Here is a 23158-nt window from a genome sequence, read left to right on the forward strand (position 1 = left end):
GTTTTCAACAAGATAGCAAACATTGGGAAGAACATGTATGCTAGAGAAGGTGATAAATTTAGTCTTGGATGTGTTGAGTTTGAGATGAGTGTGGAACATCAAGGTAGAGATATGTCATGCTATACAAAGTTAAAGGTGCAGGAATAACACCTAGGGGGAAAGTCAAGCATGAAGATACAGATTAATATTTTTATTGTTAGATGATAATTTAAGCAAGGAAAATGATTCAATCACCCAGGGAAAATGTCTAGGGAAGAAATCCAACTTTAGAGATGGGAATTTTTTTAAGAGTCAGAAAGAGGAAAACAAAAAAGAAACAGACAGTGGTGGTGTAGATATTAGAGGTGAGAATTTTAAGAAGGAAAAAAATCATCTGTCAAAGGTCAAGTAGAGTGAGTTTACTTGTGAAACTGTGTGTGTGTATGTTTGTATGTACATATGTATTGTAGGCACTTGGAAGGTCATTAGCAACTTGGTTGAGGACAATTTCTGTAGAAGAGTGGGAGAAATGAGAGTTCAATGAGTAGAAGTTGAATAGATAAAGATAGCTAGTTTAGATTACCTATTTAGGAAGGTTGGCCATTAAGGTCACAAGGAGTATTAGCTTGAAGGGGAGAGAAGTCTGAGAAAAAAGCATTTCAAGAATGCACAAGTCTTTCTGGCTAAATGAAAGGAGCACTAAAAAAAAAACAAACAAAAAACAGTATAAACAAGTGGTAGAAAGAGACAGGAAGGAAGTAGAAAAATAATTGAAAGAGTGGAGCTCCTGAGGAGACTGAGTTATTAGATGGGGTCAAGAGTACAGGTGAAGGTGCTAGGCCTGACAGGAGGATGGACAGATATTTCTCTGGTAAAGGAGGTAATAAGGAGTACAGGGCTAGAATTGGAGGAGACAGAAAATCCATGTTTGACAGGCTTTTCTGTTATGTGAAGTAAGTGGTAAACTCAAAGGCTGGAAGTCAGTGTGTGAAAAAATAGTTACAGACTTGAAAAGTGTGGTATTGTTTTGGATGGCAACCATGATGAAATGCAAAACAGTTGCCAGAATAAGATTGCCATATGGCAGTTGAGGTTTACAAAAAAATATGTATATATATGTATATATTCTAAAACCTTTCCATGTGTGTACATTTATTGGCAAATAATCAAATACTTTTTCCTCATTGTAGCACAACTAAGAAACGGCAAGAAATACAGAATCCAAATTTCACTGCGCCTGGTCAAAAATTTTTGTCTAAATCTCATTTTTATGAACACCTGGCTTTAGAAAAATCTTCAAGCAATGTATCCATTTCAGGGCAGCCATTTTGTACAGTTCCTGCCACAAGAAATGAAAAAAGGGGACATTTGATTACTCCAAGCAAACCAGTGAAAGTCTTTGTCCCACCTTTTAAAACTAAATCACATTTTCACCAAGATGAGCAGCACATTAACAAGAATACTAATGTGGAAGAAAACAAACAAAAACCAAAAAACATAGATGAACATAGTTCTAGTGATAGTAAAAATAATATTAATAACAGTGAAATTCATCAGCTTAACGAAAATAACTCCAGTCAAGCAGCAACTATGGTATTCACGAAGTGCGAAAAAGAACCTTTAGGTATTGTATGAAAATTTGTGTTGACATATTTTTGCCTTCCAGTTAGATGTTTCTCATATTTTAATAATGCCTGGAGAATCTGACCCCTTTTCTGGTGATTATAATAATTTCAGGACCTTTTTAATGCTTTAGATTCTTCCTAAGTCCAAAGATTAGATTCTAAGTATTCTAATGCTTTCTTTCAAAGGTAACTACTTGTGGACTTTCTTATTAAAAAAGCAATTAGATACATGATCTAAGACTGCTAATAGTGGAATACATATATTTAACAGGCTTTAAGTTTCTTCCAAATTTGAAATAAAAATAATAGATCTGTTGTTTACAAGACGAAACTTTGCTTATCCCTGAAGATTTAAAATTAGAGGAAATTGATGCATACGACTTTGTAAAACAAAGGTTGTGCTTTTTAGATTTTATATTTAAGCTTATTTTTTGCTAATTTGTTCTTTAATAGATTTAATTGCAAGTCTTCAGAATGCCAGAGATATACAGGATATGCGAATTAAAGAGAAACAAAAGCAGCATATTTTTCCACAGCCAGGTAGTCTGTATCTTGCAAAAACATCCACTGTGCCTAGAATCTCTCTGAGAGTAGCCGTAGAAGGCCGAGTTCCCTCTGCGTGTTCTCATAAACAGGTACGCTTCTGTCTGCAATGCTGCTAACTTTTATAGTCAAGTATAATTTCATGTTATTAACTAGTATCTCCAAACCGTTTTGTTCAAAGAAGGAGCAAATGAATGCGGGAATGGATAAATGAAATCATTTTGTTTCCTAATCTGCCTACAGTGGCAGCCTCCCTCTCTGCTGCCTTATCCCACTAAAGTGATCTGTGCTCCAAAATTGCTGTTTCTCTTCCCTCTTCAAATTTAAAGTGTGAATAACCCATAGCCTTGAATCCATTAAGAGCTATTGACATTTTTAGAATTTTTTTTTTAATGTTTGTTTTTGCGGAAGAAAGAGAGACAGAGTGCAAGCAGCAAAGGGGCAGAGACAGACGGAGACACAGACTCCGAAGCAGGCTCCAGGCACTGAGCTGTCAGCACAGAGCCCGACATGGGGCTTGAACTCACGAGCCGTGAGATCATGACCTGAGCTGAAGTCGGGCACTTAACCGACTGAGCCACCCAGGTGCCCCGAGCTATTGGCATTTTTAAAAGAGGATTCTTATTAAGCCAGTGCTATCTACTTACAATTTTAGGCAATGGAGAGGTGAATATAATATTGATAATATTAAAAAGTAATATTTATCGAGTAGTTTTTACGCGCTAGCCACTCTCCTAGGCACTGGGCCTGCGTTGGTTACATCTGCCTTAATCTTCCCAAGTGTCTAAAGGAGAGCTACTGTTATTTTTGTCCATCATTTGCAGAGGAGAGGCTGAAGCACAGGGTTCAGCAGGTGCCCCCAGAGTCACTTACCTAGGAAGCTCTCTTCCACCAGCTACAGTTCAAAGCAAGGAGTGTGACTCCAGAGTCAAGTCTGTACAAAGGAAGAGATACTTTGGGCTGAGGCATGCTGGGTGAATGGAGGCCAGGCCTGGATACAAATCTGACCTCCTGAGGTCAGATGCCCAAAAATACTTAAACTTTTCACTGTCTTTTTCCTTCTGAATTTTTTGACTTAAGAGGTTTTATAAAATATTAAGTTACTTTTTTACATCCAGAATGACCTCCTGTGGCAGCTGTAGCAGGAGGCATATACACAAGGGGAATGAAAAAGGTACGGGAGACTCTTGAATATAGGAGTCATTTATATTACGTTAAAATGTTTAGCTCTTAGTAACTAAGTTCAGTATTTTGATGGTGAATATTGTAATATTTAAATGAAAAACTTTGGTAAATTCGATTTTAGTTTCCTATAATTGTTTTTATTCTATGAAATTTGTTTTTTTTTGTTTTTCATTCATTATCAAATGTTTCTATCATTTATCTTGTGCAGTTATATATGTATGGCGTTTCCAAACATTGTGTAAAAATCAACAGCAAAAATGCAGAGTCTTTTCAGTTTCACACTCAGGATTATTTTGGGAAGGAAGTCCAGTGGGCTAAAGAGGGAATACAGTTGGCTGACGGTGGATGGCTCATACCCTCCAATGATGGAAAAGCTGGAAAAGAAGAATTTTATAGGTACTCTATGCAAAAAGAGATTGTGTTAACTTCCCTGTATTCCACCATACCTCTTTTTTTCCCTTACCTCTCTCAAACTTAACAAGTTGGCTAGAAGTCAAATTTGTATTCAGTGAATTATTTTAAGTACATTGTGGTTCAACTGACATTCTGTTGTAATATTTTGAAAAGTGAATTATGGTTTGTCCTTAGGATTTAATGAATTGGTTTTTCTTAAATTGGGACATTTTTCATTTGCATTTATAAAATAAAGACTGATAAGAAAAGTTAAGTTTGAATGAGCCTTACCATAGACAGACACACACACACACACACACACACACACATCATATTCTCTTTCATTGTGTATTTTAACAAATACAAAATATAAATACTAGAAGTTAAGCAGAGATGCTCAAGTATCAGTAATACCAAGTAACTGGTAAATTTTACTGCCCTAAAACATCAATAATTTAAATACTTTTTTTAACGTTTATTTATTTTTGGGAGAGACAGAGTGTGAGTTGGGGAGGGGGGTGAGCAGAGAGAGAGGGAGACACAGAATTCAAAGCAGGCTCCAGGCTCTATGCTGTCAGCACAAAGCCTGACACGGGGCTCAAACCCACGAACTGTGAGATCACGACCTGAGCCGAAGTTGGATGTTTAACCGACTAAGCCACCCAGGCGCCCCAACATCAGCAATTTAAAAACTATGTAACCTCTTATGTTTCTAATGTTTATACAAAGATGATTTACAATTTTTGCTATCAAAGATGCCTTACCATGCCAATGGCAAGAGATGAGAATCCTTTCTCTAATGCTCTTATTTTTTTTTTTTTTAATCTCTGTATATCTTTCCGAAATATATAGTTTGCGTAAAGTGGTAAAACATTTTTTCCTTAAACTTTTCTTATGTTTTTGGAGTATATTAAGGCAGGAATGTTATTTACATCTTGCTCTTATCTCCCATAGATATCTGTTATCGATTCTAGTTGGAAAAGTATAATAAATAGTTATATTATTTTCTTGTATTAAGGAAGCTACATAGTATAGTGGTTAAGAGTAATTACCCTGTAATCAGAAGAACATGGTTCATAACATTGACTGTTGGAGCTCAAGTTGTCTTTTTTGGTCATCCAACAAATATTTATCGAGGACCTACTATGTACCAGATAACTCTTCTGGGTATTCAGAATAATAAAAGAAAAGAAAATCTCTGCCCTAATAAGTTATACGTTATAGTAGAGGGATCTGGAGTGGGGAGAGAAAATTTTAAAAAGAAATAAGTAAATTGTGTAGTGTATTAGGAGGTGATGAATACTATGAAGATAAAGCTGGAAAGGGTATAGGGAGAATCAGGTGAAGAAAGGTGTAATTTTAGAATAGGCTAAGAGGCGCATGGGTGGCTCAGTCAGTTGAGTGTCTGACCTTTGATTTTGGCTCAGGTCATGATCCCAGAGTCATGGGATTGAGCCCCATGTCAGGCTCTGCACTGCGCGTGGAGATTATTTAAGATTCATTTTCTCTCTCTCCCTCTCCCTCCCTATGCCTCCCCATTCATGCACTCTTTCACTCTCTAAGAATAAAATAAAATGAAACAGAAACTTTTTTTTAATAAAAATAAAATAGGCTAAGTAGTTAAGAGGCTTCACTGAGTCTCTGACATTCAATCAGTGTCCTGAAGGAGGTCAAGGGAATGAGCATAAGACCATGTGAGGAGAGCATCGTTGGCTGTAAGCAAGATCTGCTTATTTGAGGACCAGGAGGAAAGTGAGTGTAGCTGGAGTAGAATGGGCAGGAGAGGAGTAGTAACAGATGAAATAGAGAGATGGGGCCTTATAAACCTTTGTAAAAATCTTGGCTTTAACTCTGAGTAACCTTTTTTGCCCTGAGTAAATCATAAGAACGTTTAAAGCAGAGGGGTGACATGATCTGCTTTAATTTTGAAAGGATGACTCTGGCTGTTTGTGGGGATTAATTAGATTAGGGAAGGACAATGCTGGAAGCAGACAGACCACTTAGGAAACTGTTGAGGTGATCCAGGTGAGACGTGGCTACTTGGGCGAAGGAGGTAGCAGTGGAGTTGGTGGAAAGCAGCTGGATTCTGGGTATGTTTTGAAGGTGGCACCATCAGGATTTGCTCATGGATTGGATGAGGAAAGTGAGAGAAACAAAGGAAAAATAGCTCCAAAGATTTTAGCACCGGAAGCTGGAAGGGTGCAGTTATCATGTCCTGAGAATTGAGAAGACCAAAGATGGAAAAGAAATGGGGTATCCAGTTGGGACATTTGAAGCTTGGGATATTAGTAGACATCCAAGTGGAGATGTTGAGTAGGTAGTTGGATATGAAAGTCTGGAGTTTATAGGCGAAGTATGAGCAAAAGACATCAATTTCATAGTTGTCAGCATATAGATGGAACTTTAAAGCCATAAAAGAAAGACCGAGAAAGAGCAACCCGAAAGTTAGCAATAAATGCCAAGACTGTGGTGTGTTGCAAGCCAAGTGAGGACAGAGCTTCAGGGAATCAAGAATGACCAGGTGTCAGTTACTGCTAAGTAAAGGAAGTGAGGACTGAGAATTGACCGTGGATTTATCTATGTAGAGGCCACTATTAGTCTTAATGAAAATAATTGAGTAAATTGAAAGAGGCAGTATCTGGAGAAGGAAGGAGGAGCAAAGGGTGTTAGTTTTGTTGTGTTTAAGGTAGAAAAAAACTTTTTTTTTAACTGATGGAAATTGTTCAGTAGAAAAGAAAGAAATCTCCCTATCAGGGGGAGAGAGGAGGCATTTCCTGGATCAATGTCCTTGACTAGGCAAGAAAAGGTGGGAGCTAGTATACAAATGGCAGGAGATGGTGAAGTGTAAGGGTCCAGATGCTGGTGTGGGAGTGGAAGCTTCTGGAAGTTTTCTTCATTACTTGTTTCCCTAGTACTCAAAGTAGGAATGAGAAAGGAAGAAGGGTTAGAGAGTTGAGCAGAGAGAGGAAGATCTTTAAAAAGCACCTGGGCTAGAGAAGGATATTCTTAGATGATTTCTAAAAACAATCTCTTTGAAAAAAAATGATCTAAAATAGAATTATTTTAAATTATGGGTCTCATTTCCAGTTGAAATTATTGTATTGACTAATATGCAAAGTGAATTTTATTAGTATATTTTGATACATGTTAAATCACTGTCTACACTGTATTACTTACTATACACTAACTCAAAAACTTTTATTGAATGATTTTGTACATTAGCGTTAGTATTTGTGCAAAGAATAGTCATGGTTATTGAATTCAGTATCATCTTATGTGGTTTTTTGTTTTTTGGTTTTTTTTATATTGTTCTACCTTTATTTGTTCAGGGCTCTGTGTGACACCCCAGGTGTGGATCCAAACCTCATTTCTAGAATTTGGGTCTATAATCACTACAGATGGATTATATGGAAACTGGCAGCTATGGAATTTGCCTTTCCTAAGGAATTTGCTAATAGATGCCTAAGCCCAGAAAGGGTGTTGCTTCAACTAAAATACAGGCAAGTATAATGCATTATGTTACGCAATCACATACTGTGATCAGGTTCAGACTTCTGTGCAGTCCGTGACTTCTAGGTCATAGAGGTACATGATCGCTTGTCAGTGACAGTCGCCATCCCACACTGCTGTTCTCACTTGTACACGGTAGTTCTCTTGTCACGCTCCAGTCCCCTTAGGAGAAATCACACATTCATGGATCTCCCTTCCCTCTTCCCCCACCCCTCCCCCTTAAACTCTTGGCATATGAAAAGAATATGAATTACTAATTTGATCCCTTATTTGGGGATTGCTAATAAAGCATTTTTGCATTTGGGGCATTTTAATATTTAATTCCTATTTTAACAGTATAAAACTTACTGTATTGCTGGCTGTCAAATTTTAAATTCTGTCTCAATAGTAGTTCTTCAGTTAAGATACTTAATTTTTATTCTCCATTATTCGGTGACTTTTTAAAAATAAAAATCTAGAGTCAAAATTCCTAAAATATTCATTTTTACTTTTATTTTTAGATACGATATGGAAATTGATAGAAGCAAAAGATCAGCTATAAAAAAGATCATGGAAAGGGATGATACCGCTGCAAAAACACTTGTTCTCTGCATTTCTGAAACAATTTCATCGAGCACAGATCTATCTGAAACTTCCAGCAGTAAAACTAGTGGTGTGGGTACCAAAAATGTGGGCACTGTTGAGCTTACAGATGGATGGTATGCCATTAAGGCCCAGCTAGATCCTCCCCTCTTAGCTCTCGTGAAGAAGGGTAGACTGACTGTGGGTCATAAGATCATTATTCATGGAGCAGAACTGGCGGGCTCCCCCGATGCCTGCACACCACTCGAAGCCCCAGAATCTCTTATGTTAAAGGTAAATTAAATTAATGCACACTCTCGGTAAAAATCCGTAACTGATTCAGTTACATTCTAGGGAGGTTTTACATTCTAAATTTTAAAATTATGCCTGTTAAAGATGCTCCATTTCTTGAAAACGTACTGGTAATCTTAATATAAGTGGCAAATTTCTGAGACTGTTAAATTTTTTTGTGCTGTTTTTGGGAAATCCAGAGATATTTATCAAGCTAAAATAATGCAGGAGCAAATATGTACCAGATTTGATTTTGTGCTATGGGTACCTATAGCCCTTGGTGCCTCCTGTTCTCTGCTTCCACCCTGATTCCTCCATTAGACCTATATTCCAGTGTGATTAGAGAATTTGGTTTCAGTGATTCTTAAATATATAATAATAAAATGTATGCTTCTGGAGCACCGGGTTGGCTCAGTCAGTGAAGCATCCGACTCTTGGTTTCCGCTCAAGTCACGATCTCACAGTTTGTGGCTTTGAGACCCACATTGGGCTCTGTGCTCACAACTTGGAGCCTGTTTGGGATTCTGTCTGTCTGTCTCTCTCTCTCTCTCTCTCTCTCTCTCTCTGCCCCTCCCCTGCACACACTCACTCTCACTCTCTCTCAAAATAAGTAAACTTAAAAAAAAAAAACACATAAACCATATCTTTCATCTTCATGTAAACTTTAGCCTACACAATAGGACTTTGTCATATTGAATAGTCTACAATACTGATATGAGAAATTACTAATATTGCACAGATTCACTTATGAGATAATCTTATAAATAGTTCTGTTGTATTCTGGAAGTCATTTTATAAGTGACTTAAACATTTTTAAGGTAAAGAGATACTTTGTCACTGTGTTGCTTTTAGAAATCAAGCTGAAACAGGCTTCTGTTGTTTAGGATATCAAAGTTGGAGTGGCTTTCAGTGTTTTATTTATATCAAATCAGTGCATGTGCATAATTTCAAAACTCATATAACATAAGGCTTATGACCACCCCCCCCCCCACGAAGCAGTCATTGATGCCATCCTGCCTAACCTCCATTCAGTGCTCCCCAAAGGCAACGACTTTGAATCCCTTTGGCACTTTCTTTTCTTTATATTGTGATGTCGTCTTTTCTCCTTCTGTTTAGACATTAACTATTAGCTTCCTGCTCTGAGGTTGAGGAGTGAAGTCTCTATTCACTGTTTATAATGACTGAAAAATATTTTTGCAGCTCAGCATGTAATATACTAACTACATTTTCTATACAACTTACTGCTTTCCTGGAGTTAACTGTCTTGCTGTTGTGTGTGCACGTGTGTATTTTTAATTTTGTGTCCTTATCACCAACTCATGCCCATACAAGAGACATAATTAAAAACCATATCAGTCTGTTACAATACCTTTATCAATTCCATTTCTTTTTCTTGGAGACCTCTGGGACCTCTCTACACTCTTTCATTCTGAAGTGGTTATCTTCTATGTATGCTGACCTGTTACCATCCTGGAAATTATTTTTACCTCTTTCTGTGTTGGAAGCCCTGTTTTCTGGATTTCACATCTATATGGATTTATTCTCTAGCTCTGAGGGCACATAACCAACCTCCACAGACTTCTTCACAGAGGGAGCATGTAGCTTTTTCTTTGATCTTATTGTAAGATGACTGAATATAGAATTTGAATTGGAAATAGCTTCTTCAGAATTTTGAAGACATTTTCTCTATTATCTTCTTGCTCCTGGTATAGTTTCTGCTCAGTTCTGTGCTATTCTTACTCTCAGTCCTTCACTATATTATCTGTTTCTAAGATCTGTTTGAAGATCATTTGTCTGCAGTATCTGGAAATTTCACAGTAAGGTACTTTGGTGTTGGCCTGTCTTTTAAAATCATCATTTGGGTACAATCATGGAGTTCTAGGAAATTTTCTTGAAGTAGTTCTTTGGTAATTTCTTCCTCCTCCATTTTTTCCTTACCAATTTTCCTGAACTAATATTTGGGCAGTAGGCCTCTCTGATTGGTCTTCTGCTTTTTCTCATCTTTTCTCCTATTTTCTATTTTATTGTCTTTGTTCCTCCTACTTTCTAGTTCTAATTTTCTAATCCCTAAAGTGAATTTGTGCCTATTGGCATAATTTTCCGTTTTCAAGAGCCCTTCATTATTCCCTGAATGTTTCTTTTTTTATTACATCCCATTCTTGTTTCATAGATACAACATCTTCTCCTGTTTCTCAAGCTATTAATATTGTGTTTTATCTTAGTTTTTTCTGCTCACTGCATTTTTTTCCCCTATAATGTCTCTTTTTTGTTTGTTTGGGTCTCATGTTGGAGAATTCCTTCAACTGGTAATTGTTAGCTGTTCTTTCCTCTTCAAGAGTGGGGCACTAATGAGCTGATCAGAAGCTCTGTGTGAGGTGGGCTTTGTCAACTTGTAGCGTGATAAGACAGGGCTTGTGTTTTCATTAGGAGACCCTCAAATAACAGTCACTGGTCTGAGAGCTGAACAGAATAAGAAAACCAATAGACTCATTTTCAGCATAAGGATTTTCATTGCATTTTTTGTTTTCAGTATAGAATCTCACCCTCACCCCAGCTGTCTCTGCCTTGTGTTCCAGAGCCCAGGATATGTATAATTCAGCTTGTCGAGAAAGTAAATTGTCCTGGGTTCTTCTTGGTGTGAGAGAAGGACAGTCACCGGGCTGCTCGGGTTAGGAAATGAAATCTGAGGTCTTAACTATCTTTATACAAAATCTCAACCATTCTTTCTGTTTTCGGCTGCACCTCACGCTCCTTCCTCCAGAGGTACCTGTTGCCTCCAAATTCTAAGTGATTTCCCTAAATTATTTTCTTCCATATTGGCTCCATACAATTTTGCCAGCTGAGTAATGTTGGGCAGGTTATCCTTCAGTTTTGTCATCTGTAAAATGGGAATAAGAATGAAGCAGGAGTATGGAATGGGAGTAAGGATTGTTGTAAGGATTAACTGTTAATAGACATAAGGTACTTAACACTATCCAGGCACCATGATAAGTGTTTTATGAATGTTTGCTATTTTTATTAACATTTCTCGGGCTGCTTCGTTACTTACCACCAGGTGTCCAGTAGGCTTTTAGCTTCCAAAATTTTGCCAGTGTCTCATCCGTTGTCCTCCTGTCTCCAGTTCTCTTTATCCTTGTAGGATTTTTGAGGGAACCTAGGTAAATAAGTACATTTTAATCCATCATGTTTCATTTGGAGTCTCTTTTATTAATTTTCTAATACTAATATTTACATTAAGACTATAACAGCATAAACAATTTTTTGAGAGACTATGTTTTGAAAGTGTTTTCACTTTTGTATAATTTTTGTACTGTCTTTTCTTCATGGGACTTTTAAAAGTGAATATGTTTGAATGAATGGAAGAATTAATGAAAATGTTATAAAATCTGAAATAGAGTTGGATATAAACTTAGAAGTTGATTTGTCCGTTAATTTGTCCAGATATCTGCGAATAGTACTCGGCCTGCTTGCTGGTATGCCAAACTTGGATTCTTTCCTGATCCTAGACCTTTCCCTCTCCCCTTGTCATCACTTTTTAGTGATGGAGGAAACGTTGGTTGTGTTGATGTAGTTATTCAAAGAACATACCCCATACAGGTATGATACACTTTTGACGTTCACTATGTATTTCTTTTTGGGGGAACAATTAATCTGAATGATCCCTTCCTACCATGTACTTTTGTTTCACACATCATTACAGTGGATGGAGAAGACTCCATCTGGATTATGCATATTTCGCAATGAAAGAGAGGAAGAAAGGGAGGCGACAAAATATGCAGAGGCCCAACAAAAGAAACTAGAAGTCTTATTCAATAAAATTCAAGCAGAATTTGAAAAGCATGACGGTAAGATGGGTTGAATACCATAAGTTGTTTTAAATAGGACAAGTTTTGTTTTCTTTTAATTAGACCTTTTAGAGACTTCTCTGATTTAACTTTTGTAATTGGGTGAATTGTCTTTGAGTAATAGACTTCTTTTTCCTATTCTAGATCTGACTTTTTAAGTTTTTTAAAAAAATACTACATAGGGGCACCTGGGTGGTTCAGTCAGTTAAGCGTCCAACTCTTGGTTTTGGCTCAGGTCATGATCTCACAGTTTGTAGCTTCAAGCCCCGTGAGGGGCTCTACGCTGACACCATGGACCTTGCTTGGGATTCTCTCTCTCCCTCTCTGTCTGCCCCTCCCCTGCATGCTTGTGTGTGTGTACACTCTCTCAAATAATAAATAAATAAACTTAAAAAATAAAAATAAAAGTATTACCTAGATATACAGATAAACATTGAACTGACCCCAAATTATCACCTCATTATTCAACACACTGAGCTTTTAGATAGCTTGTAATTGTCTTAGGCAATAAAACATTATATAACCACAGCCCTTTTCAGAAGTCTTGTTTTTGTTACAAAAAAAATTTTTAACGTTTATTTATTTTTGAGAAGCAGGGAGAGATAGAGCATGAGCAGGGGAAGGATAGAGAGAGGGAGACAGAATCTGAAGCAGACTCCAGGCTCTGAGCTCTCAACACAGAGTCTGACACAGAGCTTGAACCCACAAACTGTGAGATCATGACCTGAGCCAAAGTCAGAAGCTTAACTGACTGGGCCTCCCAGGCGCCCCTCACTTTTCAGTAGTCTTAAGTAAACGTCCTCTTAAGCTTCAGTACCAAAATATTTTTAGTGCCCCGTTTTTGGTCTTAGAGAAACAATAGCAACAAGGGAAGAAACTGCCAAATTATTTTACCTCAGACGAATACTGTATGGTACCACTTATATGTGGAATATAACAAAGTCAGACTTACAAAACTATAGTAAAATGGTGGTTACCAGGGAATGAGGGGGTAGGAGGGTAAAATTGATGGTGTTTAAGGATAAAACTTAACAATGAGCAGTAAATAAGCTGTGGTGATCCAATGCACAGTACAGTGAATATAGACAATATTGTACTACTGTGCTGTGGTAAATATCAATACAATGGCAGTCATATTAACTATCTAATTACATCAAAACAACACATAAGCCTTAAATTTACATTGTTATATGTCATATGTATTGAATACACAGGAAAGATAAACACTCAAAAAACAATTATTTTCCCTAAGCTATTCATCATTTTCTTTCTTCATTGTCCTTATCTACTTTATATAACTTTTGCATTTTTGTTGTTGTGGTTGTTGGTTGTCATGTTATTACATCTGGAGCTAGATCTTGTTTCCCTGGCATCAATTTTAATATATCATAGTATTTTTTACGTAAAGGACATGATAATTTGTTTTTTTATCTATTTTTATGGCTGAAAATTTTATGTTCTGCATTTTTTTCATGATTTTCAACTTCATTTTCTATATAAATCTGTGGAAAAATTGAACTCTTCATTTTTGATTCACCAGCTCATGCTGTTTTCATGATTAAATGAGTCATGAAATCATTTACTTAATTTACAAATTTGACTCTAAACTCTCTGTGTGACAATTTTTTAAACCAGGCGTGAGTACACTAGTTTCACATTTTCCTAGAAAACTTGTGGCAGATAAATTGTGTTTTGCTTTTTAGCCTCCCTTTGGGTACTTTTTGCCTATTTCTCCAATTTTCAGTGTTCTTAAAAATTTGTGGGTCAGCTAATTAGTGATGCTTTATTCCTAGAAAATATAACAAAACGATGTGTACCATTACGTGCATTAACAAGACAGCAAGTCTGTGCTCTGCAGGATGGTGCAGAGCTTTATGAAGCGGTGAAGAACGCACCAGACCCGGCTTCCCTTGAGGTGAGAGAGTAAGAGGGCGCACAGCGAGTCTTAACCTTAATCCTTTAAGGTGGGAAGCTGCTGTCGGTCTTCTGGCCATTACAGGAGGTGCTGTATTGAATTGGTGTTTCTCAGAGATGATGTGTGCATCTCTGGAGTGCTCAGTGATGTGCCAAACCAGTGCATTTCAGTTCTATACCAAATGGAGGACAGAGGGATTAAATAATTTTTTTTAACATCTATTTATTTTTGAGAGTGGTGGAGGAGGGATAGAGAGAGGGAGACATGGGATGTGAAGCAGGCTCCAGGCTCTGAGCTGTCAGCACAGAGCCCGACGTGGGGGCTCCAACTCACGAACTGTGAGGTCATGACCTGAGCTGAAGTCGAACGCTTCACCAACTGAGCCACCCAAGCACCCTTTAAATAATTTTATGTATTAAATAAACGTGGCTTCAAATACAGGCAAAACTTGTTTACTTTTCAGATAAAACAAGTATCTTCAAAGCAGTGTCTCAGTTGCCATGTTCTCACCTGCTTCTCAGATCCTACCTAGAGTTTATCTGATAATCCTCTAAGAATATTTTGGTGGAAAAGTGTCAGAAGCACTAAATTGTGTTAGATTCACGGCTATGCCATTTATTAGACAACTGGGCATAAAATAGCTATAACATGGGCATAAAATAAGTTGTTTGGGGATCAAATTAGATAATAAATGCAAAGATGTACTGTTATAAAGTTCCATTATCAATGTTAGTTACTATTATCAGAACATCATTTATTAAGGTAAGCTGCCTCCTAAGTTTTTAGACACCTGGGTATCTAGTTAATGCAAATTCTGGGATTAGTTGGCTAGATAGGAGGGGAAGTTTTAAGAAAACTGTTGTTTATTGATTAATCTCGTTTATTTGATGGCAATAAATCTGGTTGATAGCCTTAACTTTCTTAACTAGTAGGACTACGAAATAAACAGCACTCCGTTAGAGGAGAAGTGCTCTTCTGAATAGAATTCCTTCATATTACCAAATGTTACAACCGAGATCCACCCTGTGAGGAGTGTCAAGGGAAAAATCTGTGAGTGGCTTGATCACTAGGTCCTAAGAGTATATGATTCTGGAGCTTTCACTTAGATAAAGTTGTTAATGCAATTCTTGGAGGGAAAGATAGCCATCCATTTCTAAGAGACCTCGTCAAAAGGGTTTGTTTTCAGTGACAGTGTTGAGTGTTGGAAGACTGTGGAATCACGGTTTGGTTTTTTTAATCGTGTTTAAACACTCTTCATATTTAGAAAGACCTTTTCAGGGCACGGAGATTCCGTAGCTTCCCTTCCCACTGTGGATATTAACACGTGTGAGGCAGCAGCTATCTCGTGTGCTCTGTGTTGGGATTCTGTTTCCTGTTTCATTTGATTTTATTTTTTGTTCATTCATTTTTGTTATACTGAGTAAGCATCCGAAGAGATACAGACAGCAATGTTGCTAAAATGACTGGGAGAGAAGTGTGGAGGCAGAGAGAAGTGCTTGTAGCACATGTCTGTTTTCAGTCATATCTGCTGTTCCAGAGAGTTCATAAAATTGTACTGCAGCGGGGTAAGAATGGGAGCTCTTGAACGGCCTCTCCCTGTATGCCCTGCAAGTGATTCATTCTCTCTGCGTCAGTTTCATCATCCATAACATGCAAACAATACGGTGCCCACCTCCACAGGGTTACTGTAAGGATTAAATGAATTAATACATTTATCACACACAGATCCATTCCTCAAATATAGGGAGCATTCAAATGTCAGCCATTTGTAATCTTGATGACAGTTATGATTATTACGGTACATTTATAAGTAGGGGGTTATTTTGGCCCTGGGGAAATTTGTCACAAAGATAGGTGAACAGTCTAAGGCACCTGAAAATATTTGTTATATGATAAGCTAAGTACATTAATCTCAATTTTTATATTGTCATATTATTAAAGTGAACTCAGTTCTGTCGTATCTTATCCCCATTTAAAGAGATTCATGGGTCGCCTGGGTGGCTCAGTCGGTTAAGCATCCAACGTCAGCTCAGGTCATGATCTCACATGGTCCGTGAGTTCGAATCCCGCATCGGGCTCTGTGCTGACAGCTCAGAGCCTAGGGCCTGCTTTGAACTCTGTGTGTGTGTGTGTGTGTGTCTCTCTTTGTGCCTCTCCCCCACTCACGCTCTGCCTGTCTCCCTGTCAAAAATAAATAAACATTACAAAATAAATAAAGAGGTTCATTTACAGTGGGTGAGATTTTTTGTTTTGTTTGCCTTTTATTCTAATAAAATTTGCCTTAATAAATGATCATAGGCTTATTTCAGTGAAGAGCAGATAAGAGCTTTGAATAATCACAGACAGATGTTGAATGATAAGAAGCAAGCACAGATCCAGCTGGAATTCAGAAAGGCTATGGAATCTGCTGAGCAAGGAGAACAAATGTTACCAAGGGATGTTACAACTGTGTGGAAGATGCGTATCATAAGCTATGGGAAAAAAGAAAAAGATTCAGGTCAGTATGTAAATTTTTTTAAGTTCAAGTACTATTTATTAACAAAATGACTTCAAATGCTAAAGTATAAAGTCAACATGTATCAGAGGAGCAAAAGTGGGCTACCAGTGCCCACAAGATAATGATACAGTCCTTGGATCTTTGTTGTTACCATATTTGTTTTATAAGAATTTTAATGATTATCAGTTCTTGTATTATGTCTTTTTCCTCTTTATCTAGTTACCTTGAGTATCTGGCGTCCATCATCAGATTTATATTCCCTGTTAACAGAGGGAAAAAGATACAGAATCTATCATCTTGCAACGTCACAATCTAAAAGTAAATCTGAAAGAGCTAACATACAGCTAACAGCAACAAAGAAAACTCAGTATCAGCAGCTACCGGTACAAGCTTTTCATTATAATTTAATTTTGATTAATGCATATTAGTTTAGAGAATCTACATACACTGATTTTTTTTTTCTTGTAGGCTTCAGATGAACTCCTATTCCAAGTTTATCAGCCGAGGGAGCCCCTTTACTTTAACAAACTATTGGATCCAGACTTCCAGCCACCTTGTTCTGAGGTGGACTTAATAGGATTTGTAGTTTCTGTTGTGAAAAAAATAGGTAATCCACAGTGTATTTTTTTTTAATTTTTTTTTTCTTGTTTATTTTTTTTAATGTACATCCAAGTTAGTTAGCATATAGTGCAACAATGATTTCAGGAGTAGATTCCTTAATTCCCCTTACCCATTTAGCCCATCCCCCCTCCCACACCCCTTCCAGGAACCCTCTGTTTGTTCTCCATATTTAAGTCTCGTATGTTTTGTCCCCCTCCCTGTTTATATATTATTTTTGCTTCCCTTCCATTGTGTTCATCTGTTCTGTGTCTTAAAGTCCTCATATAAGTGCAGTCCTGTGATGTTTGTCTCTCTCTGACTGACTTCGCTTACTGTAATACCCTCTAGTTCCATCACGTAGTTGTAAATGGCCAGATTGCATTCTTTTTGATTGCCGAGTAATACTCCAGTGTGCGCGCGCGTGTGTGTGTGTGTGTGTGTGTGTGTGTGTGTGTGTGTGTGTGTGTGTGTATTTACCACATCTTTATCCGTTCATCCATCAATGGACATTTGGACTCTTTCCACACTTTGGCTATTGTCGATAGTGCTGCTATAAACATGGGGGTGCATGCGCCCCTTCAAAACAGCATACCTATATCCCTTGGATAAATACCTAGTAGTGCAATTGCTGGGTCGTAGGGTAGTTCTATTTTTAATTTTTTGAGGAACCTCCATACTGTTTTCCAGAGTGGTTGCACCAGTTTGCATTCCCACCAGCAGTGCAAAAGAGATCCTCTTTCTCCCCATCCTCACCAACATCTGTTGTTACCTGAGTTGTTAATGTTAGCCACTTACAGGTGTGAGGTGGTATCTTATTGTGGTTTTGATTTCTATTTCCCTGATGAGGAGTGAAGTTGAGCATTTCTTCATGTGCTGGTTGGCCATCTGGATGTCTTCTTTGGAGAGGTGTCTATTCATGTCTTTTGCCCATTTCTTCACTAGATTATTTGTTTATTGGGTGTTGAGTTTGGTAAGTTCTTTATAGATGTTGGATACTAGCCCTTTATCTGATATGTCGTTTGCAAATATCTTCTCCCATTCTGTCGGCTGCCTTTTAGTTTTGCTGATTGTTTCCTTTGCTCCACGGTGTATTTTTAATTGTAGCTTTTTATGAATGCTTTTGGAAAATGTTATCTTTTAAAATTTGTCTTCCTTAAGATTAATTGGAGTTACAAATCAGCAAATTTAGTGACTAGCGATTTGAAAGTAGGCCTGTGTTAACCTCAGTTCTTCATGAAAAGCAATTCTACCGTATTACAGGGAAAGAACCTACATCCTATTCTGTGCTATTTAATTTTAAAGAAGTTGCTAGGAATGTTTTGTAGCATTTGAATGGTTACTGGGTAAATAATTATAACCTCCCTCTATAGTTTATTGAGCATTCAAACCTTCACCTCCCGCTTCTCTGCAATATCCCTCATTATCCCAAATAATGTCTCTTGTTCTAAAGCCAACTTTGTTTATTTAGTGTGGCCACTCCAACTTTTGTATGGTTAGTACTTGTTTGTATGGTACATCTTTTCCCACCTGGTATTTTTAACCTGTCAACATCTTTATATTTAAATTGGGTTTCTGGAAGACAGCCCAGTTGGATCTTGCTTTCTTATCCAGTGTGAGGGTCTCTGGTCTTTTAACTGGTTTGTTTAATCTGATCAACTTTAATGTGATTATTAGCATGGTTGGATTAAAATGTACCTACCACCTTGCTAGCTAGCTATTTTCCCTGTGTCCCATTAGTTCCCTGTGTTGGAAGGTTATTCTCTGTGATGTTCCTACACATTTATAGCAGCCATTGTCTCAGACTCTCACTTCAAGAATGCTTATATAGCAAAAAAATCTTGGAAGGATGGAGATCGTGTCTGCCTCCAACACAGAGGGCACATTTATTTCCCAACCAGGGAATCTGGTCTCTTTTTCTATGTGTTTGATTTTTTTTTTCTTGTTTATTGTTGTTATTATTGTTGTTGTTTAAATTCCATGGGTGAGATTCTGATTATATTTTGAAGGAGAGGGACAGTGTGAAGTAAAGAGAGGAGTCAAGGAGTTCAGTGCCAAGGTGTTTGGTCTGAGCACATGAGAAGAGAGAGCGGTCATTTACTGAGAGGGAAAGAGTACAAGAAAAAGAGATGTGTGTGGGAAGGGTGAAGAGCTCAGTTTGGTCAGTTAAGGTTTAGATGCTTAGTCTAAACAGAAATTTCTACCTGACAGTTGGGTATGCCGGAGTCTGGGGAAGTGGTCTGGGCTGAAGATATAAACTGGGACATCATCAACGTACAGGTGCCGTTTAAAGCTGTGAGACCGGATGAGGTCAGTGGGTGTGGGAGTAGCTAGAGAGGTGGCTCGGACACTCTGACGCTTAGAAGCAGGAAGATGTAAAGGAACCAGTAAAAGAAACAAGAGGAGCAGCCTGAGGAGTGGGAGGAATCCTTAGGGAGGGAGCTGCGCTGAGAGCCCAGAGGGAAGAGTTCCAGAGAGAGGGGACTGATTCGGTCTCGGATGGCAGTTGATAGCTGAGACAGGGAGGCGAGGGCCAGGAAGGGGCTGCTGGCTTGAGCCCCAGGAGGAGCCAGTCTGATGGTAAGGTGGGCAGGGGAGTGGAAGGAGAGGCACGCGCACAGTGGACACAGGCATTATAAGGTCATGCTTCAAGCACCGAAGGGAAATGGAGCACTCACGAGAGGGAGAATTGGGATCAAGAGAATGTCTGTGTTTTCCAGTGCAAGTGCTACCAGCATCCTGATGAGATCGTGTACACTGACTAGAAAGGTCCAGTAACGGGAGTGAATGTTTTTAGAGGTGGGGAGCAGCAGGGAGCCAAGAGCAGGGGAGACAGCTACCCCAGCCTGACGTCCTGTAGCACAAGAGGTCTGCGGGGGGCAGCAGTGGCCTCGGAGGAGGAGAGCCAGGTCTCAGTTACAGCAGGCCGGTAAAGACAGCACTTAAGGAATGGTTGAGGGTAGTGGGGACTTGTCCAGTGAAGGCGTTCCAGGCGACAGGGAGAGGTAGGAGACGGTGCGAAAGGAGGTAGTGTATGAAACTTTCCGGAGATGGGAAATACGGCAGGACCCGGGAGCCTGGCTGCTTGTGGAGACTTACCTGAGATCGCTTCTCATGGCCCCAGGGCAGATAGCGGTGAGGAGGTGAGGTGCACGGGAGGAAAACGTGTGGAGACCTGCCAGGAGCCAGTGGTTCTTGACTTTCTACCTTATCCAAGACCATTTTTCCCCCTCTCAGTTACTGAGTAATGGCTGCGAACTTGAGTTTCTTTCCACTATATATTGCCCGTCTCTGGGAGATACTAGCTCTGTTCTTCATCATTTTTCCTGGTTCCGTGAGTCCCCTGTGATTAATTTGCATTGCTGCCATAACTAAGTACCACAAACTGGGGGAGCGTAAACAACCAAAATTTACTGTCTCCGTTCTGCAGACCAGAAGTCCGAAAGCAAGGTGTTGGCAGAGTTGGTTCCTTCTGCGGCTGTGAGGGAGACGTGTTCAGCACCTTGCTCCCCGCACCCGCTGGTTTGCTGGCAATCTTTACTGCTCCGTGGCTTATAGGTGCACCGCCACGATCTCTGCCTTCATCTTCACGTGGCTTTCTCTCTATGCGCGTGTCTGTGTCCAAACTTCCCCTTTGTATGAGGACATTGATCGTCACGACTGCATCTTAACTTGATTACGTCTGCAAAGACCTTGTTTCCAAATAAGGTCACGCTCACAGGTACTGGGGGTCAGGACTTCAACATCTTGAGTGGGGGACACAGTTCAACCCACCAACACCCTGGAATGTTCACTTCTGTCAGTCCTGGTCGTCTGCTTTTCCCCTGCAGCCATGTTCATTATTTGCGATCAGAAGAGGAAAAAAGTAAGATGCCCATTCCGTTTGCTTTTCTTCAGGTTTACAGGTAATAGAATTCTCAAATTTTCACCAGTTTGGGGAAGGAGATGAGAAGCTGAGCCCTTCTGTGCCTGGCCTAGCCACACTCTCGTTTCTTTCTTTCATCACCAATTTTTAAATTTTACATCAGAATATTCCTCATTTGGGTTTTTAGTGAACATTTCTTTTTTTTTATTTAGTTTGATGTTAAACGTTAGAGGAAAAAATTCTCTTCGAATGTTTCGAAGTGCCACCTTAAACCCGAAGTAGTACTTATCTAACGCTCAAATCTACTGATGATGGTTCCTGGCTTAAAATCTTCAGTGGCTCCTGTCCCTTAGAAAATGAAACCCACACTCCTTCATAGGCCTGAAAAACTCTTCAGCTGCCTCAAACCACCACCCCACACACCTCAGCTAAACTATGCCACTTCATGTGCCTGATGCATTATATATAACATTTAACACTTTCAACCTTTAAAAAATACACCTTACTGACAATGCCCTTTGTCCTCCTGTCTAAAGGAGTTGGAGAACCGTTGTCCTTCGTCATTCAGCCCAGCTGAATAATGTTCCTCCCCAGCTGGGTGCTTATGCCAGCTTACATCTTCCCTCCTCAGTTTCTGCAGCGTTTAGTGCGTTGGGTTGCTTCAGCATCCGTCACGTGGCCCATGATCCTGTGTCCACATTTCTGAACCTCCTCCCCACCAATGATACTGTGATCTCTTCAAGGAAAGGGACTCAGTTTTAGTTTCTTTCTGTCCCCACTTCTAACAAAACGGGGCGGGGGGAGTGGGTAATTGTTGAAAACGTCACATATGTACATAAAGTGCTCGTAGTAATGCTGTTCATTTGCTGTTATCATCCCTCTGTACAGATGGGGAGACCAGAGCTCAGAGATGTTAAATAACCTGCCCAAGGTCACAGTTATATAAATGATTGGAACCCATACTTTCAGGCTCTAATGCCTATGTGTTCTTCTTATGCTTCAGCTAACAAAGCCAAACCAAATCCAACCATCTGAGAGTTGGGCTTGAAGTAGGGACTACTGTGTGTTCAATCTGTTGTGTTACTATATTACAAACACTGTGGCATCCGATGAATTAATTAAGTGAGATCACTTCTTAGGTCAGTTTCCCAGGAAACAGACTGAGATTTTCATGCAGATGTATTGGAAAGTGCACTCAGGAGCAGCACCTGTGGGGAAGCAGCACCTGCCTCTGGGCAGAGAGGGGAGCTGGGGGGCGGGAGGGTGCCGCTCAGGGAGCCGTGCAGCGCTTGGCAGAGGGGGGAGCCCTGCAGTGCCGCTTGGCAGAGGGGGGAGCCCTGCAGTGCCGTTGCTGCAGAGATACAGCAGTCCCGGTCTGGTGGGGATTCTGCAGCTGGCGTGTCTCTTAGCGAGAATTTGTGAAGTGGCCTCACATACTGCTGTGTGCTTTAGCCTTTCAGTGAAACTTTCGAAAAAGAATTTAAAGGGAACAGTGGATTCTGCGTGAGTTCAGAACAATCCCAGACTGCAAACCTGCAGAATAATCTCCCTCTTATCCTTTTATTTTCATGATTTTTTCAGTGCCAACATTCTAAAAGTGTTACTTGAAAAAAATTCTTCCAGTTGTTACCATTTGTACGAGATGTGTGGTAATTACAGGAAATTTTCTATTTTTTTTCAGTGTATATAATTTGATCTAGGTATGAAACCTGTACTGAGGAAAAAATGAAATGAGGGAGCTATCCTGGAAGCTTATTTTCATATTTTGCATTTTCTAAATGTTTTTCAGTAAACAAGTATTGCTTTTAAAATTGGGGGGAAAACATAGTTTAAAGAAGCACATTTGAGAGAAGGGCTGTAATCATTTTGAATATAATTAGAGGCAAATTCCCAAATTAGAAAATTGAACATACTTGGGAAACATAATTTCTCTAAAAGCAGTATTTAATATTTAGGATTACAATCCATTAAATGAATCTACTTATAAAATTGAAAACAGTGAAAGGAATAACCATCATTTGCAACAGGATAAACAAATCATTATCTGAGAATGACAATTCTTTGGGTTCCTATCATTTATAAGGGAAACATAATTCTTGAAGTAACAGAGACAAGAAATTCTAAATCGTTAGATTAAATGGTGAGTGCCTCAGTCCTGTCTCTTCCCATTTTTGGCATTGAAACTTTTTCACTTTTTATTTTGAATAATTTCAGGCCTTCAGAAAAGTTGCAAAACTAATGCAGACTTTACAATTATCCCTCCCCCAGCTTCGCCTAATGTCAGCATCTTGTGTGACCATGGTACCATTATTAGAATCTGGAAGTTAACATTGGCATAATATTATTACCTGC

General features: G+C 39.0%; 1 protein-coding gene across 1 annotated transcript in view; it reads left to right on the forward strand.

Annotated features, from left to right (window-relative positions):
- BRCA2 (BRCA2 DNA repair associated) overlaps window positions 1-23158 on the forward strand; it is a 59664-nt gene that overhangs the window by 28880 nt on the left and 7626 nt on the right. The window contains exons 14-24 of the mRNA XM_042948615.1: window positions 1170-1603; window positions 2058-2239; window positions 3541-3728; window positions 7055-7225; window positions 7736-8090; window positions 11529-11684; window positions 11788-11932; window positions 13726-13847; window positions 16146-16344; window positions 16564-16727; window positions 16813-16951. Coding sequence (XP_042804549.1) covers window positions 1170-1603; window positions 2058-2239; window positions 3541-3728; window positions 7055-7225; window positions 7736-8090; window positions 11529-11684; window positions 11788-11932; window positions 13726-13847; window positions 16146-16344; window positions 16564-16727; window positions 16813-16951 — 2255 coding nt within the window. The remainder of the gene's footprint in view (window positions 1-1169; window positions 1604-2057; window positions 2240-3540; window positions 3729-7054; window positions 7226-7735; window positions 8091-11528; window positions 11685-11787; window positions 11933-13725; window positions 13848-16145; window positions 16345-16563; window positions 16728-16812; window positions 16952-23158) is intronic.

This window comes from Panthera leo, chromosome A1 (genome assembly GCF_018350215.1).
Source record: "Panthera leo isolate Ple1 chromosome A1, P.leo_Ple1_pat1.1, whole genome shotgun sequence".
NCBI lineage: Eukaryota > Metazoa > Chordata > Mammalia > Carnivora > Felidae > Panthera > Panthera leo.